Source organism: Empidonax traillii, unplaced genomic scaffold (assembly GCF_003031625.1).
Source record: "Empidonax traillii isolate 1590-97213 ecotype Southwest subspecies unplaced genomic scaffold, ASM303162v1 scaffold527:size1067160, whole genome shotgun sequence".
NCBI classification, from domain to species: Eukaryota; Metazoa; Chordata; class Aves; order Passeriformes; family Tyrannidae; genus Empidonax; species Empidonax traillii.
Window position 1 is genome coordinate 540,408 of NW_020955720.1, and position 16,654 is coordinate 557,061.

The 16,654-nt window shown below is 39.0% G+C and overlaps 1 protein-coding gene across 1 annotated transcript in view; it reads right to left on the minus strand.

Moving 5' to 3' along the window:
• GLB1 (galactosidase beta 1) overlaps nucleotides 1-16,654 on the minus strand; it is a 42,960-nt gene that overhangs the window by 14,284 nt on the left and 12,022 nt on the right. The window contains exons 3-11 of the mRNA XM_027897038.1: nucleotides 11,967-12,117; nucleotides 11,588-11,648; nucleotides 10,664-10,758; nucleotides 9,221-9,401; nucleotides 7,965-8,023; nucleotides 6,938-7,059; nucleotides 6,791-6,831; nucleotides 6,222-6,334; nucleotides 3,328-3,402 (exon numbers count right to left, since the gene is read on the minus strand). Coding sequence (XP_027752839.1) covers nucleotides 3,328-3,402; nucleotides 6,222-6,334; nucleotides 6,791-6,831; nucleotides 6,938-7,059; nucleotides 7,965-8,023; nucleotides 9,221-9,401; nucleotides 10,664-10,758; nucleotides 11,588-11,648; nucleotides 11,967-12,117 — 898 coding nt within the window. The remainder of the gene's footprint in view (nucleotides 1-3,327; nucleotides 3,403-6,221; nucleotides 6,335-6,790; nucleotides 6,832-6,937; nucleotides 7,060-7,964; nucleotides 8,024-9,220; nucleotides 9,402-10,663; nucleotides 10,759-11,587; nucleotides 11,649-11,966; nucleotides 12,118-16,654) is intronic.

A 16,654-nucleotide genomic window follows, 5' to 3' on the forward strand; every position in this document is an offset into this window, starting at 1 on the left:
TCTCTGAGGTCTTTTCCAACCTTAATGAGTCTATGATGGAGCCCTGTTTTCCTGTGGATGGCAGAACAATTCCCTATGGACAGGTAGCAGTAAATGAACTTCTTATCTCGCCTTACTTATGTGTGCAGTTTTTACTTCACTTATGCCTGCAATTTTTGCTTTACCTACTAAACCGTCTTTATCTCAACCCACAAGTTTTCACACCTCTACCTTTCTGATTCTCTCCCCCACCCCACTGGGGGAGAGCGAGCGAGCAGCTGTGTGGTGCTCAGCTACCTACCAGGATTAAACCACAACAAGCATGTAGGCACAGATCTAAAGAGGCTTTTAAAATGAGCTTATCTTAACTCTAGATAGGAACAAGAAAGCAAAAGGATGCCATAAGTATACAAAAGGTAATATTATCACTACCTGCAGGTTGGGTCACTCTCACTAGCCTACAGCTAAGCATGTTAACTCAGGCAACAAGCCTGATGGTCAAACGACAGTGTCATGGGTTCACACTGGTAGAGTTAATTTACAGAAATAAACAACAAACACTAATAGTCTTAGCCCAGGTAGACAGCAAAATCAGCATTAATAGTCTTAGCCTAGGTGGACAGTGAAATCAGAAATGAATGTGAGCAGCATTAAGACACACACAGTCACTTGAATGAGCTACTAACTGGCAATGAGTGCTGCTCTGTGCCTTGCTGAACTGAGTATTAGTAGCTTGTACATGTGCCTTTTTTACTTTGTTTTTAAGTTCCTGCTACCAAGAGGGCTTCTGTTCTGAATACGGGTCAACCACATATGATTCACTCAGAGACTGGGCTGGTAGAAGTTTGTTTCTTGGAAACTTCAAAATATTACTTTTGTTCAGCTTTTCAGTCTTCAGTTGTGCGTACAAAAAAACCCTCAAGAGCTGGTCTTGTTGCAAGGTTCCTGTTGGCTGCTACTTAGTGGACAATCAGCATCACAACAGAAACCTAATAGTGAATTTAAAAATCACAAATATTGTCAGGAGTTTTTAAAAACAACCTGAAATGCAACAAATGACTACTAATAAAAAATAGCAACACTTTAGAGCAAAGTCTTCAAAACTGAAGTGTAAGATCAAGCATGAAAGAAAAAAGAAACAAAATAGCTCCAGCTGCTGTTCTGCTTTTGCTTGTGCTCATTCATCATCTTCAGCACTTCTCTTTTGCATCTATGCAACAAGACCTTTTCCTTATCATCTGCTTTCCTGTCTTCTGCTCTTATATAACAATGTCAGTGTCTCCAGAATGTTTTAATAAACTATATTTTACCCACTCTGAAGGATTCTTTAAAATAATTCAATAGCTCAAACGAGCTCAAATGAACAACTGCCTGATGAGTAGAATTGGTACTTAAGGACTGAATTGTCACAGAATATCCCGTGGGGAAAAAAAATCAATAGAGAACAGCCTGCTCTGGTTACATGTACTTCTGGACCTCAGCTGCACAGTAAAGCTTCACACAGCACCTGTTTTAGCACTGTCACTGCAAACGATATAGCTGGGAAGTTTACTATTACCAATGCCATGTCCTACTATTTAAAATATTCCCTCTCTGATATTCACCCAAATACATTCAGGCTTCGCCATACAACAAGGTGCATTGGACCTAGTCCCAGCAGGGGCCAGAACGGAGTTGGGAGGAAGGCTTTGGCTGGGATGGTACAAATCCTTTGTGGTTTGAGACTCATCCTGTGTTGTGGGGTAGCCAAGCAGAGCAAACTGCTGCTGAAGCTAAGCAATGGGTCAGAGAGCAAAAAGCTGCTTTTTTTCACAGAAAACAGTTCTGGAGGCTTTCAGTGCAGATGGCAGGGTATGTACAGGCATGACAGAAACCTCATGCCTGGCAGTTTACACGTGCCATCTGGATTCCTAAAACTGCTGTGTGGAGAGTAAAACACTTCCTCTCAATAAAGCAAGAAGCATAGAAGGTGAAGGAACATGGCTCCCCATGTGATGGCCAGGTCAAAGCTGCGATATTTGAGCAAGTTTGGCCACCTGACTCCTTTGTAAGATGGGTGTCTGGACCAGGCACCCAGCAGCATTCATTTCTTGAAGGCATGAAAGAGAAAGTTCATCGTTCTAGTGAAACTGGACAGCCTTATCTGAGAGCCATGAACCATGAGAAAATCAGAGTCAAAATCTGATAGCTGGGCTCCTAACGCTGGCAACCCTAGACAGCAGCCACAGTGGTGGATGTACTGATAAGAGCATATAATTAGTAACTACTGCCAGGGGTTGCTGAAAATTATATAGACCTTTTTCAATATCACTGGTGAAACACTTTTTGCATTGAAGTATTTCTGCCCACCGAGCAGAATGACATGAAAATGTCTGCAAAGCCTTATCACTACCAAGTTTTGCAGCGCTTCAGTTGCAGTACTTAACACATCGGATATATAGCTAACTAGAAAAATGGCTGCCAAATTAAATTACAAAGTATAAAATCAAAGCATTAGGAGTTACGGTAGCCAGCACACTAACTTCAGTAATCCTCCATCTCAAAATTTGTCTGTGCCCAGCAGAAGGAATATAGCCAAGTTCATACCTGCTCTCTCTTCTGTTGCCCTTAAAATCACTCCCTTCACTCACTGCAGGAACCTACTTCTCAACCATATCTCACAAAAATTGTCCTTGGTCCTAAAACAATGGTGCTATGGACAAACCCCTGATACCTACAAGCTGACCAGCTACAGCACTGTTGTTGTACAGGATGCAGCAAGGCTGGGTTTAGCATGCTAGGTTCTGTGTGCTTCTCCCTCAGCAAGAAACCAATTCAATTTCTCTCATCAGCTACAGATTTGCACAAATCTTGTAAGAAACTTTATAAGACTCCCAAATTTATCAAAATTTAAAAATATTCAAAATTTAAATGTATAGAGGTACTTAAAAGATCCATATATCCTACCTGCTGCTTCTACTTTAGAGGCATCACCAGCTACAGAAACAGTCTTTGCTCATAGCTCTTACGGTAACATTCCCCCGGCTACATTACTCATACATGAGTTATCTTCGATAACTGTGACTCTATTGTGTTAATAATATATTAATCTCAGTTAAGTAAAACTTCAGGTACATGTGCATATTGTAAAAATCACCCTTTTACATCCAGATAAGATACGTTTTCTCATTTTCCAACATAGGCATGATTCCTAACTTCCAGGTGCTGTTCCCTCCTTTCTGAAAGTTTGCTTTAAAGATTTTCCTCTTTATTTTGTATTATATCTAGATTTTGCCATAACAGCCTTACAAACATTTTTTTTGTAAAAAGCAAACACAGAGCATTACAAAAGATACAAATGTAATTTACCTTCTGCAAGCGAACCTTCCCATATGCAAATTTGGGTGTTGTTGGAGGGATAATACCTTCTGGTAACTGCTTATACTGAAAAGAGAAGAAGGAAAAAACCACACTCAAAACTTAAATACCAACACACTTCACCTGAATTCTCACTTTAAAACTTAAAACTTTGTGAAGTTTGTAATCAGAACTTGGGCTAAAAGTAAATAATCTCACTAAAGGTTACAGATGCATCTAGTCTTAAGATGGAGAAGGTTTTTTAAAGAAAAAATCTGACTTGATCACATATAGTATAAATTTTTTAATAACTACTCAACTCGAGGTAACAGTAAAAGGCATAACAAATAAATTGACTGCCAAGGAATCACAGTGCCCTTGGAGCCCTCCTGTGGCTTCAGCCTGAGTTACTTCTACAGTTCTTCTGCAGTCATCTCCTCAGTCCATGGGGGCTTGAGTGAACACTTCAAAGTCTGTAAGACAGTATTTCCACCTGACCCTTCCTTAGTAGCACTTCCATAGGGGAATTTTTAGCCTCTTATGCCTTTCCTACTACTCCATTACTTCCTAGGTTGGGGTCTTTAAGAAGCAGGCCTTGAGAACACAGCTCCAGGAACCTCTGAGGTCCCATCTTTATCTTCCGTCTAGTCCTGGTCTAGACAACTGTGAAATCAATCACAGGGAAACATGACAAGGAAACACTGACCTGTTACACTTCTGGTTACTTCTTGCCTTATATTTCCAGGAATAACCACCTGATATCAGCAGAGAAGGGATGAAGGGCATCCACTACTTTTTTGGACACCTTTGAGGAGTGGCAGACCAGACCAGGCTTTCAGCCCCATAACCAAGCCTTCTCTTTTTTGAGCCTACAATCTTCTTTTCTCCTTGCAGTCATCCTCTTCTCCCTTTCCTGCCATTACTTGTCTCATGTAACGTCCACTCTTCTCACTTGTTCTTTCATTTACTAAACATTGTCCTGTCTGCACATTAGAGAGCAATCTAAGCCTACATTTTAATACACATCACAAATGACCGGCCTTGTGAAGAGTGCACATCTGCACATTCTGAGTGCTTATTCTGTCAGATTTTGTTTTAAAAATTAATTTGGTGGGAGGCTGAAAGCGATTTTTTTCTAAAGATTTCAGTTTGAAAGTGTTAGGACAAGGCATGATTTTCTAGGTTTACACATGGTATAACCAGCATAAAACTCAAGCTCAAAAGCTTGCCTTGGCATCAAGACAAGGGGTCTTTTTAACTGGCTTTTTTTTTTTAACAGACCACAGCAGTGTGATTCCCAATACTTTCAAGTGTCAATTATAAATGGATGAAAGCCTGATTTATATTTCTGGTAACAAGTTCACTCTTTCTTCTCTGTATTTAGAAATAATCAAGATATCCAGACTTAAAGGAAAAAAAAAACTGTATTCTCCCAAGAGAATAAGTCAAAAGCAGGAAATTTCAGTCCAAATAGTAAAACTTAAGAGAATGCTGTAAGCAGTTGAAAGTAGGTATAGACTGAAACTCTTCTTCATTACATTTTTAACCAAAGGAAACTGTAAAGGAAGATTATAATGTTAGCCTTTTAGCACAGCTAACATGTTGAACGCAGTCATTAGTTACAGGAAACTTTAATTTTTTTCATCAGATCCACCTCAAACTGCAACTAAGTAGATAAACTGTTACAGGTTTGAAACCCGCAGGAGAGATAGAAAACTTCATGAGAACCTATGGATATGAAAAGCAAGACACTGACAAACCACACCAAAAAAATGACCCAACACACCTGAGGTTACATTGAACACTTCAGATCTTATCAAGGCTCTCTCACTGCACTAGAATACTACTAACATCTCAGACAGGGACCTTGCCTTGAAGAAAACAACTGTAAACCAGGAAGTTTGGAGATGTCTCTGGTGAAAAAGGCTGTATCGAGACAGGAGCTTTCCCTTGGAAAGGCCATCAGTTTAACCCACAAAGCTTGGGGGAAATTGAGAAATTAAAGGAAACGATCCACAGCAGGCCTTCCACAGTTACGAAGATACAGGCACGCTCAGCCCTACAGAAAGGGTAGTACTCTTTTGGGAGATCTACTCTCAGCATAAAAACGTCTTCTAGTGAATAGGAATGTTGCTGGCATGCAACAGGACAAATACAAGCCTGAGCCTTGCGATTCATGTGGAATCCGTTTTTAAGTCTCAGCTAAACAGCCTATTCAAAATCCAGGCACAGGTTCCATGTTTCACTTCAATCTCCAGTTTGTAGAGTTATTTTTACAGCAAGGCAAAGCCGGTCCCACCAACTAACTACAGTTTGTGAAATCACAAAACCAAGTTGGATAAGCACGCTTCTTCTCACAGAGACCCAAAACCACAGCACGAAGCTTGGGATACAGACGGCCAAAATACTAAGCCGTGGCACACTGATACTGAGTCATGACTCTAAACTGACCGAATGGCTGATTGATGCTGCAAGGAAAAAGCTCTGTGCACTCCTCCCCTATCTCTACTCCCAGCCAAACCCTTCCTGGCTCCCTCTGCTGCCCTTGTGGGCAGCACTGGCTCTCAGCCGACTGATTCAGCTTATTGACCTTCAGCTGAAAGAAAGCAAATACATTAGGAAAGGACAGCTCAATCATTTTGGTGTCAGAGCTACATATGTATCCTCTCCTCTAAAATGAAGGAGAGAGCCATCAGGACAGAAGGGATAGCCAAAGAGGTGCAAGATCTTTGCCCTTTTGTAACAAGCAGTGAGGCTGGACTCACTGTTTTGCTCTACTTCATTTCTGCCACTTGCAGAAAGCAGTAAATTCAGAAGTGACTTATACCAACGCTAGGACAAGAGAGTTTGCAGTACACCAGGGATGTTTCAAAGAACCATTCTAAAAATGTCCTGGGGACACTCACCATACCAATGACTTCTCTCAAGGCAAAATATTTTTCTGTCAGATCTCCCGCTTCGCTCAGTGGAGCATCGTAGTCATAACTAGTGGGCTGTGGCATATAGGGCATATTAGCACCTAAGGCAAGAGGAAAAAAGAAAAAGCCATAGAAGCAGTGGAAGAGTTAGTTTTTTTCCAAAGGCATCAACTTTGAGAATTCTTTCTGATCACAGTCAGACTAGGTTACATTTTCAGATTCAGTGTAGGCCTTGGTATGTGGGATTTGACATAGAGAAACTATTCCTGATAGAGGACAATGTCCTTGTGAGCTCGCAATGCTCTGTTACACAGTCTTCAGAAATATTCTGAAGAGAAACACTGTTTCACAGGACTGATTGATGCAGAAGTCGCCTTGGGAAAGACAAATACCATATGAGTTTAGTAAAACATGCAGACAATAGACAGAAAATAGCTAGTGCAAGTCATCTTTTCTCATGTGAAAGTAGGCATAGCTTATTCTTTCACAGAATACAACACTACCTAATTCATATACAGTTCTCCTACATCATTAGTATCTTTCAAATAATTTCTTACCATTCCAATAGGCAAAATTAGTCCCACCTATAAACATGTACCTAAAAAAGAAAAAAAAAAAAAGGCGTCCACTTAAATCAGGTTTTGCTGAACTGGGGAAAAAAAAAAAATCCCCCCAAAATGAACCTCTACTGAACACACACTTACAGGTTAACGTTAGCACCACGTGCCAGGATTTCATTAAGTGTTTTAGCTATAGATTGTGCGGGCACAACAGAATGACGGTGCCCCCAGTGATCCAACCATCCAGTATAAAACTCAGAATTAACCTGAAAGGAGGAAGGGCAAAAGAGGAAGGGAAAACATGAAGAGGGAACAAGAACAGAATGCAATGTGATTTAAGGTTACTAAGTGTGAGAGGGAAGGAAAAAAAGCCACCTTGACTCATTTGAGCCATTTTCAAACTACTATAAATACAGCAAAATATATACTAAATCAGTCCTTTTCAGCAGACTGGTCAAACTTTCAGACTACTGGTCAAAGAAATTAAAGGATTGTTTCAATAATCTTATAGGGATACTTTGAAAACAACTGCTTAAGTACCAAAGAACATGGATTTCCTGGGAACCTGTCAACATGGATGTTTCAGATGCTTGGAATTCAAATAAATGATGAAACCAACATATTCTGTGCAGAATAGCATACATAGACCAGATATAATGAAAAATAAATACTTCAAACAATTTAATTGCACAGAGATAATCTTGTACCCTCAGCGGGTCTTTTCCCTTTGCCAAAATGGCTTCCAGTGATCTTACATCCCATTATGGCTTGCCTAAAGCCTCTAGGGTAGCTGAAAACAGGAAACAACTTCTAACCTGCTGTTTTAATTTTGCTTTTTGCTTCCACCTACACACATATCTCACTAACCCATCTAATCATACTTAGCGTTTCCGCTGCTTTGTAAACATTTGCCTTAGCAAGGAAAACTACTGAAACAAAATCAATATGTTTTGAGACTAAAATAGTATTCGCAGAACAGCAGTTACTGTGGGTTTGAAAAACACCCACAGAAGCTCCTCTATTCACTTTTTCTGACTGACTTGGAAATTACGTCTTCGTTAAAGTGCCTCTGAAACTGTTCAGTGCACTGCTGTCAACTCTTATTAATTCTTATTAACAACTTCAAGATTAGAAATTTTAAAAGAAATTTAAGTGAAGTGAAAAGACATACCAAAGGGCCCTTAGGTTCACTGGTCCTCTGAGCTAAGAATGCTGCTGTGACGTTGCCACCTATAAACAAAAAGAAATAAAATTGAGTTGCTACAACTGTGACTTTTTGGGTCCCTAATTTTACTGAGATAGGTGTCTTATCTCCCTTTCAACCTAGCAAAAATCATGAGAAGTTACTCCAGCAAATGCACAAATCAATAGTTTTAATTCCAGTGTTTCATCTGCAGAACTTATTTAAAGTACATACATACATGTATGCATGCATATGTATATGTCTTTGCTTTTGAGATATGCCTTTTGAAAACCCAGTTTTTCTCAGCAATGACATTCTGGCACAAAAAAGTCTGAGATGTGTCAGAATTGCTACTTGATCATTGGAAAGTCTAGATCTGGGGTTACACTACCAAGACTACGGGGAAGAACAGAAGCCAGGCAATCTCTAAAGAGGCGCTTCACTTCTGATCACTCCTAGTGGCTCGAGCCATAGTGACTGGAAACAACCACTTCCATGAGTAGCTCGCCATCTCATAAATAATACACATGCAGAAGTTCACTCTAGAATTTCATTCTACTTGTAAGAAAAGAGATCCTGCTAAGCACACGTTTGGCTGTAGAGAGAATAATGTACAGAACAGGCCACATATTAAAAAAAAAGAAAATATCTATCTCGGAGTTTGTTTCTTGTTCCTTAAGCCTATGTTTGCCTTAAGCCTAATTTTGCCAAGTCCATGCAGTATACGAACATTTAAATCCTTAACTTTCCTATTAAAGGGGTACTTTCTGATCACACTACTGCTGCTAAGCCATTCTTCAGAACAATATCACAGCAAACTGTGGCAGTGTGCACATTTTCAATTATGATCTTCAGCAGTACTTTTTTTTTCTAATAACAATTGGTTTAAAAAGAAATGTACTTTGACAGCTGGATTCCAGGACAGACGAGGACATTAAAAAACTCAAATACCAAAAAAAAAAAGTTAAAAAAATACATGGAATCAGTAACAACTATTACTGTTAATTTCTAGGAGATACTTACCTTGAGCAGTGTAAATTGCTTATTCATGATTTCAAGATGCAAGACTCTCTAACTGGGCACTCATGTGTGATTCTTGTATGTTTAAGAGTACATCAAATACACATAAATGCCTATTACCCCATTTAAACAAAGCGGTCAGGTTTGTCAAGCGGTCAAGTCAGTTTGTCCTGCCACAGCCACACACAGAATAGAATTTTTGGTATCAAACAGCGGTCTCCAACCTGGGGCAAAGTCCACTGTTGCATAGAGACCCTGAAGAGCTCCACATTTCAAGTGAAACTGGCTTGCGCCATCAGTTGTGAAAAGCACCACCTCATCACCGAGATGCAGGCGAAAGAGCTTCAGAAGGAAACGCAGGTAGTTATAGTCGCAAGCGAAGTAGCTTCCATACTCGTTCTCCACCTGCAGAGTAAAAGCAAGTCAGTAAAGCCACAGCCAGTTTCAGTCTGCATCCAATACCAAAATTAAAAAGCCCAAATCCAACACTCTTCTTCCTTTGATAGGAACGTTGAAAATGTCATTTGAACTCCGGATCTGGGGAGTAAGAGAAGACAACACTTGTAGGCACTGATTCCCCTCACCTGTATCTTACAGTGGAGCAATCCCTGAGCAGAGCTAAGCCACTTTCCTACAAAATCAACCCCCAGCAAGAGTATCTACCCTCGCTACTTAGCTACAGTGATCACAACACAATCTCCACTAAAATTTGAGATCTATGACCACCTTCCCAAGCAGAAGAATAAAGCCATAGAACAGGCTGCAATATGACCAAAACTGCAACTGAACATCTACAATGGGTTCACGAACAGCAAAGCCCTGCAATGGACTCAAAATTACTCAGGGGAGGAGGACAACATTGCTACTACTGAAAAGTACACATCTTGATCCCTTTTCCCAGGAGACAGACTTTCAAGCTCCAGATCTCCAATGCCACGCAGACCTGAAGGTTATTTCTGAAAATCCTGTTATAAGCATCTTGTTTCTGCCAAAGAATAATTTTGCCCAGTGCTTCTGCTCAACAGACAACACACATTGTTCAGCTAAATGATCTTAGGCATATTACAAGCTCTTATTCCATCCTACGTCAACCAGAGAGTTTAAAAAATATTGATATAAATAAAGCTTTCATTATGGACAATTTCTAAGAATATAGAACAATCACTCCTGTGCATCTAGAAGGAGTTTAAGAGAGAAACTACTCACCACAAACGTACAAGATTGTGTCTGGAAACATTTACAACTCAAGTTAGGTGCTAAGAACTAAAAAGCCTAAGTTTTCAGGTAGTTCTTGTCCCAAGGTTTAGGCTTACTCCATATTGCTTTTGCTTCTATCTGCAGGTTTTTCCTGTCAGATTGTCTCAGGCATTTGTAATTTTGGTTTTACATGAGAATTGGCATAATTATCACATCTAAAAAGCTACACAAGTTCCCTCTATTGCTTTCTGTGGTTTTGGGAAACAACTTTGACAGAGCAAATGAGCTCTCTCTGAATTGAGGCAACAGTGCATTCAGTTCTTTAGGACAAGGTATTTCACCAGAAACTTTCAGCTACCTGAAACTGCTAAGGAACATCTGTGACACCACCACCCAAGACCCATGGAGTGTCTGAAAGAGTGGTATAAGCATTCCTGCTGCTAGGATTCATCTGATTTCCAGAAAGTTACCTGCACCATGATGATTGGACCTCCATTTTGATAGAGGTGAGGCCTCATCTTTGGCAAAAGGACACCCATCCATTTCTCTACTGCTGCCAGGTAATCTGTGATACACAAAGCATAAACATTTCACCTAAATTTCTGGGGGGTTATTTTTGTTTTATTTATTTTTGTTTACACATGGATAGCTTTTACCATAGTTCTAATTACACAAAGTATGAACGGCATTTAATAAACAGATTGCTCTTATACTTGAACAGATGTGCTCTTATACCTGTTCATAAATGTCAGCATCCAGTACAGCTTACTAAAAAATAAAACATTTAAATACTGATGAACTTGGAAAAATCACCAAAGGGACTTCATCATGTCTCATACAGGTTTTCCTAACACATTTCAACAGGAAAAGAATTCAAACATTGATAGATGTACTATTTTTAAAATAGATAATTTAACCTGTAATGAGCAAAACTGAAGTTGGATACGACATCTATGTATTTGTTGTCCAATACACACTCCAATAAACATATCAATCTCTTGTCTCATTTCATCCCTCCATAACTGGTCCATGACCAGGCAGCACCTGAGAATGCTGTAACTAGTTCTGGAATTATGACCAGCCAGAAAGGATCCCCACAATGAGTGGCCAGTTGGCCATGACAAAGCCAAAGATCTCAAAGCTGAACCTACCGTCTTTTCCTCGGTGGTGACAATGATTTCCCTCTTGGCACCAACTTGTCAATACCTTGAAAACTTTCTGCCCTACTTTGTTCGTTTTATATACTTCTTGAATGCACACTTCTAAGTAAAAGTACTGAAGACCTTACTCACAAGAAAACTTAAGCTGAAATATGAATTATCTACTAATGGCCTCAAACAGCAAGTCACCTTGCTGCCAAAGTGTATTTTTGATAACCTTTTTCATGTCTCTACCTGCATCAGAAGATCTAAGAACAATAGATTTCTTCTCCAATAGCCATGCAGGAAGACCTCCCTGGGGGAAAAAAAAAAAAAAAAGAAACATTTCAGTAAACATTTTTAGGAAATCTAAAAAGAATTTAATCTTCTATCAGAATATATAGTGAGACATGAAGACTGATTTTCGACAAGAAAGTAGCAATTCATAAAAAAAAAACAAATACTGAGGAAGCCTGTATTGTAAGAAGTCACTTAGGATGCATGAATTTAATTATACTAAAAGACAAGACTCTTGTCCAAGGAATACACCAAGAATGTTTGTCTACTTTAAGACAGATATAATTGCATTAGATTTACCCCAGAAATGAGCTAACTGCTACAAAAGGCTGTATACCATGTCCCATTCTGCACAGATGTAAGGTCCAGCTCTCAGGATAACAAGCAATCCAATTTCATTAGCAAGCTGCAGGAAATACTCCAGATCTTTGCCACCAAAAAAATCATATACGCCCATCTGGGTTTCGTGGAAGTTCCATGGGACATACCTATTAAGAGAGAAAGTCACCTTCCATTAGGAAACTGAGACTTATTAGAATTCCAAGTAACACCTATTAGCACTACATGCCCCGGAGATCTGTAATGCTCAACTGGTCCTTAAAGTCAGTAAAAGACAAGAGGGCCTTTCTCTAGGGCTTTCCTTCTGTGAGCTACTTGGTACAGCAGAAGGCATTAAAATTAATACTGAAATTAGGTTTAGTGCTTTGCAGTATGCCTCCAGCAGTCCGTGTCAGTGCAAGAACAGGTTTTGGTAGTGCTGTTTTGAAACCATGATGTCTGTTCCAAAATTTAAGTAGTTGATAGTTTTGAAGTTAGCAAGTCAGGTGCCAGCTACATCGTGGTGGGAGGTTGATGAGGAGATGAATACTGTAAAGCACTCACAAAGGAGGAGGTCGGGAACCAAAGCAGCACATGACCCTTCATGAATGAAACACCCAGACTGCACAGGGAACACCAACTAGGCTGACAGGTCCATCCTGCTGCCACTACAAAGAACGCAAAATTAACATCTAAGCCTCAAACAATACAGCATCTTGGTCCTGAAAGCTTTCATTGACCAGGAGCAAAGCAGGCTCTGGAAAACAACAGTGGGAAGAACGGTCAAGCTGGAGTATGTTAAGGTGCCCAAGAGCCTGGACAAAGTAAAACTTCATTTCAGCTAAGTAATAAACCTACCAAACAAGCAGATCACCATTTGAAAGAACACTTCTGTCCTACTTCCAGGACTTAAGAAACTGCAACCTCAGCACTGAACATCTCACACAAATGAAAAAAAGCACTTGGTTGCAAGACAATAAACAAACATGTAATCTACCAAACACCATGAGTGGTGTTGTAGCTTAAGGTCCCTGTTTGACAACCTCTAGACAATCACAAGTGTTATGCCTTGGCATTGTACAAAGTGGCAATCACAGCACAGACAGACATTAAAATCAGAGATGAGTACAGCCTGAGCAAGGATTCAAGGGAATAGGAAAACTCATTCTCCGTGCATTTACCGCTTTGCACACAGGTTTGTAATCCTTTTAGGAGAACTGTTGCCACTCTTCTAGAAAGAATAAATTTGAGAAAAATTTCTAAAATCAAAACTGTGTCCACTCAAGCAAAGATCCTCTCAGGCAACACTGTCTTACTGTCTGTGTTTGTTTATATGTTCCGCAGTTAATTTTGTAAAAACTACCCAAGAGGGAAAGAAAGTGCATAAACCAGTGCTTTCAACAAGAAAAATAGGAACCCGCAAATAAGTACGCTACTGAAATGGCCATACACAGACAAACAAGCATATGAATATCAAATACAAAAAATTATAACCTTTCAACCTTAGTTAATATGCTTATTAACCATTTGGCATTTCAAATGCCAAAATATTAAGCTTCTGTTCGAAATGATGAAGCTTAAAATTCATAAGCCAAGATGGAGTCAAAGCAATGCACTCAGGCATCATAATGCAGATTTTTCCCTCTGCGTAGTATATTTTATTTCTTTGTCAACCTGCTTTAATTGCTTCTGAAGCACGTGAATAACTCACTTGTAAAATAAACTAAATTTGCACTGAATGAATACATGAACCATGTGAAAATACATGTGATTTTAATGTCGTGTTGTGCACTTTTTCTACTGCTACCACTGCAATATAATATTAGTTTGCTCTAAGCTATAACAGCTCTGTTGTTTTTTAAAACTATTGCTTAGAAATGCAGAATTCTTTTAAGTCACATATATGTGTGACTAAGGATTTGTCAAGGACAAATAAACCTAAATCTATTTGTTCTTTGGAAAATCTGCCTAAAGGATTAAAGGAAAAAATTCATGTTCCTTGACTTAACAAAGCTTTTGGTACTTCGCTGTACCACATTCCTGTAAGCAAGCAAGAAAAAAAAGAAGAGCATAACTGGGATAACAACATACAATAAAAATTAACAAAAGACCAACAACCCACAATATGCCTGGAAAGCAGTGGGTTATTTGGAGGAGTACCCCAAGTCTCTTTGGTAGGTCTAACTATATCCAAAGCTTTTATTGACACCTGCATGATTGCAAATGGGGAGCACTTGCAAATCAATCAGTGAACATGATGAGGATTCTCAGTGCTCTTAACTAATGAGCAACACGGTCTGATATCAGCAAGGAATTAAAGAGTTCTCTCTTTTTAATTTTTCTCTTGGATAGACAAAGTAAAAAAAAATACAAAATGAGAAAGAAGACATACGGAAGTGGTATTAATAGGAAAAGGGTCTGCAAGTTCCACTGAGCAGTGCCATCTGACTATGAATCACCAACATGACACTGCAGTAAGAGGCAAAGTTTTGTCTGTCCCAGTACATCAGGGAGGTAGATGTAGGAATTCTTTCACTGAAAAATGCTTCTATAAGAGCGCTGCACCTGTTTGAGCTAAATAAAGATGGCTAGGTATTAACTTATAACAGTTTCTCAGTGCCTAAAATACAACTACAGAGAGACAGCAACCACTTATACTCTTTTCTTTTTAGTCTACCAAACCAGCTATTTATTACTGGTAAGTAAATTAGAGGTTAATATGAGAATAGCATTCTAGCTGCAATTTAACTACATCTTGTCATCTATTAGTTATGAAAATATACTCATTGGAGAGTTTTATGAAATTGTTCTAGAAACAAGTCTGAAGGTTTAAATATGCTTAATAGTATCTGAGGTGAGGACAGAAGGGTTTCTCCAGCTTTTCTTCCAAGATGGAAGAAGATAGAAAAATTCTTCCAGAAACAGTTTTCATTTATGTCCCATGCTTCATCACAAGGCTGGAAAAAAAAGCAGACTCTAGTGAAGAAGGAAGGAAGAAAATTCAGAAAAAGGTTTAGGTGAAGTGGTTTTTATAAAGACTGAAGCATGATATAAACTTGTTTTAAACACTTGTCTAAAAATTGTTATTAAGACACTTTAATCCCCCAATGTTTTCTACAGCTAGCAATGGCCTCAAATCATTTTACTTCGAAATTGTTATCATTAATGAGTATAATTCTTATATAACATTGCACAAATTTATAGTCAGTTGTTAATGCTGTACTGCTTCAGCCACAGAATAATGAATTTATACAGGAAAGCCACATCCCTTTTCCAAACCTGAAAGTGGCATTTCTTCTGTATTTGAGTTATAGCATTTACTTTCCATTTACACACAACTTCTAAGATTTATCCTATAATCTTTTTCTTTAGAAGTCACACTTTTCTTCTCCCATTACAGAGCTCTAAACAGACAAAATCCCCACACTTTAACTATTTCAATATACAAAATTATTCTCTCTGTACTATCAGGGTAGGGTTTTTAGATAGTATAAAATTAAGTAATTTGTACTACTTTCATAAATGAGCAGCATATTATACATATTACATATTACAGCTAGTTAAATTACACACATACGAGTCTTTAAAAACAGTAAATTGTGTTTAAGTAATTTTAGGAGACAAACAGCAGCTCTTTCTTAGGAGGAGTTTCTACAGGTTTACACTTTTCCACTCATTAGTCAACAAAGGGAGCCAATCAAGAAAATGCTCAACATTCTTTGCCCGTACAGGTAACTCTGTATTCTTCCAGAAAGCTTCACTACTGATCTGTAAATCCTGTATATATTTACCTCCATCTAGTGGTTAATTGTTTATCTCCTCAACGCAAAAAAAAAACCCAACCGAAACAAACCCCTAACCTTCAGTCTTTTCCAGATGTCTTTGACAGCACACATTTACTGTTGGTAGACTCTGACCAGGAACTGAAAATGCAGAGTTACCTTTGTGTGACCAGACACCTTTGTGTGCTGCCTGCTGAGGTAAGGAGAAGAGCTCCTCAGTATTCTTTTCCATAATTTTCTGGGATGTCACACCAACTACAACATTAAATTTCAACCTGCTATTTAGAAGGTGTAGGCCTTGATATTTCAAGCTTTAATGTAAGATCCAGCTTTCTGTCACCTGTTTCCTCGTGTTCTGTTATTGCTTAAGATGTTACCAGCTGCAGGCAGTTATATACATGTACTGCCTCCACCTATTCCAGAGTATGGGATGAGCTGCTGACTCAGTCAGGATCCAAATGATGCACCAAGGCATAGCGAGTCTTTTGGAAAAGAGACTGCAGAGAACAGGTCTGGCTGGCTTTGACTACAAGGTATTTACAAGAACAATCCTATAACAAAAGGATTCTGTTTCCCTTGAAGTGGTAAGCCTTACTGGGAACACCTTGATAAGAACAAGGAAGGCTCCCATATTTCAAATTATAGCAAGACTGTTTCCTATCTCATGGGAAAAACCCCAAGCTGCAAAATCATCATCTTCAGAGGTGGCCTCGAGATTGGGAGTCCAACTACCACATTCTACCAGAACGTCTGGCAGTGCTGCTGCCCATTCCAGAGTGACTTCACAGTCCCTTGCTAATAGCATTACTGATCCAGGAAAGAGCACGTAGAAGAAGAGAAAGCAAAAACACAACTAAATAATCACATACGTTGATTTCCATTTTTTAACAAAACCACACAAAACCACAGCAGATTTGTTCAGGGT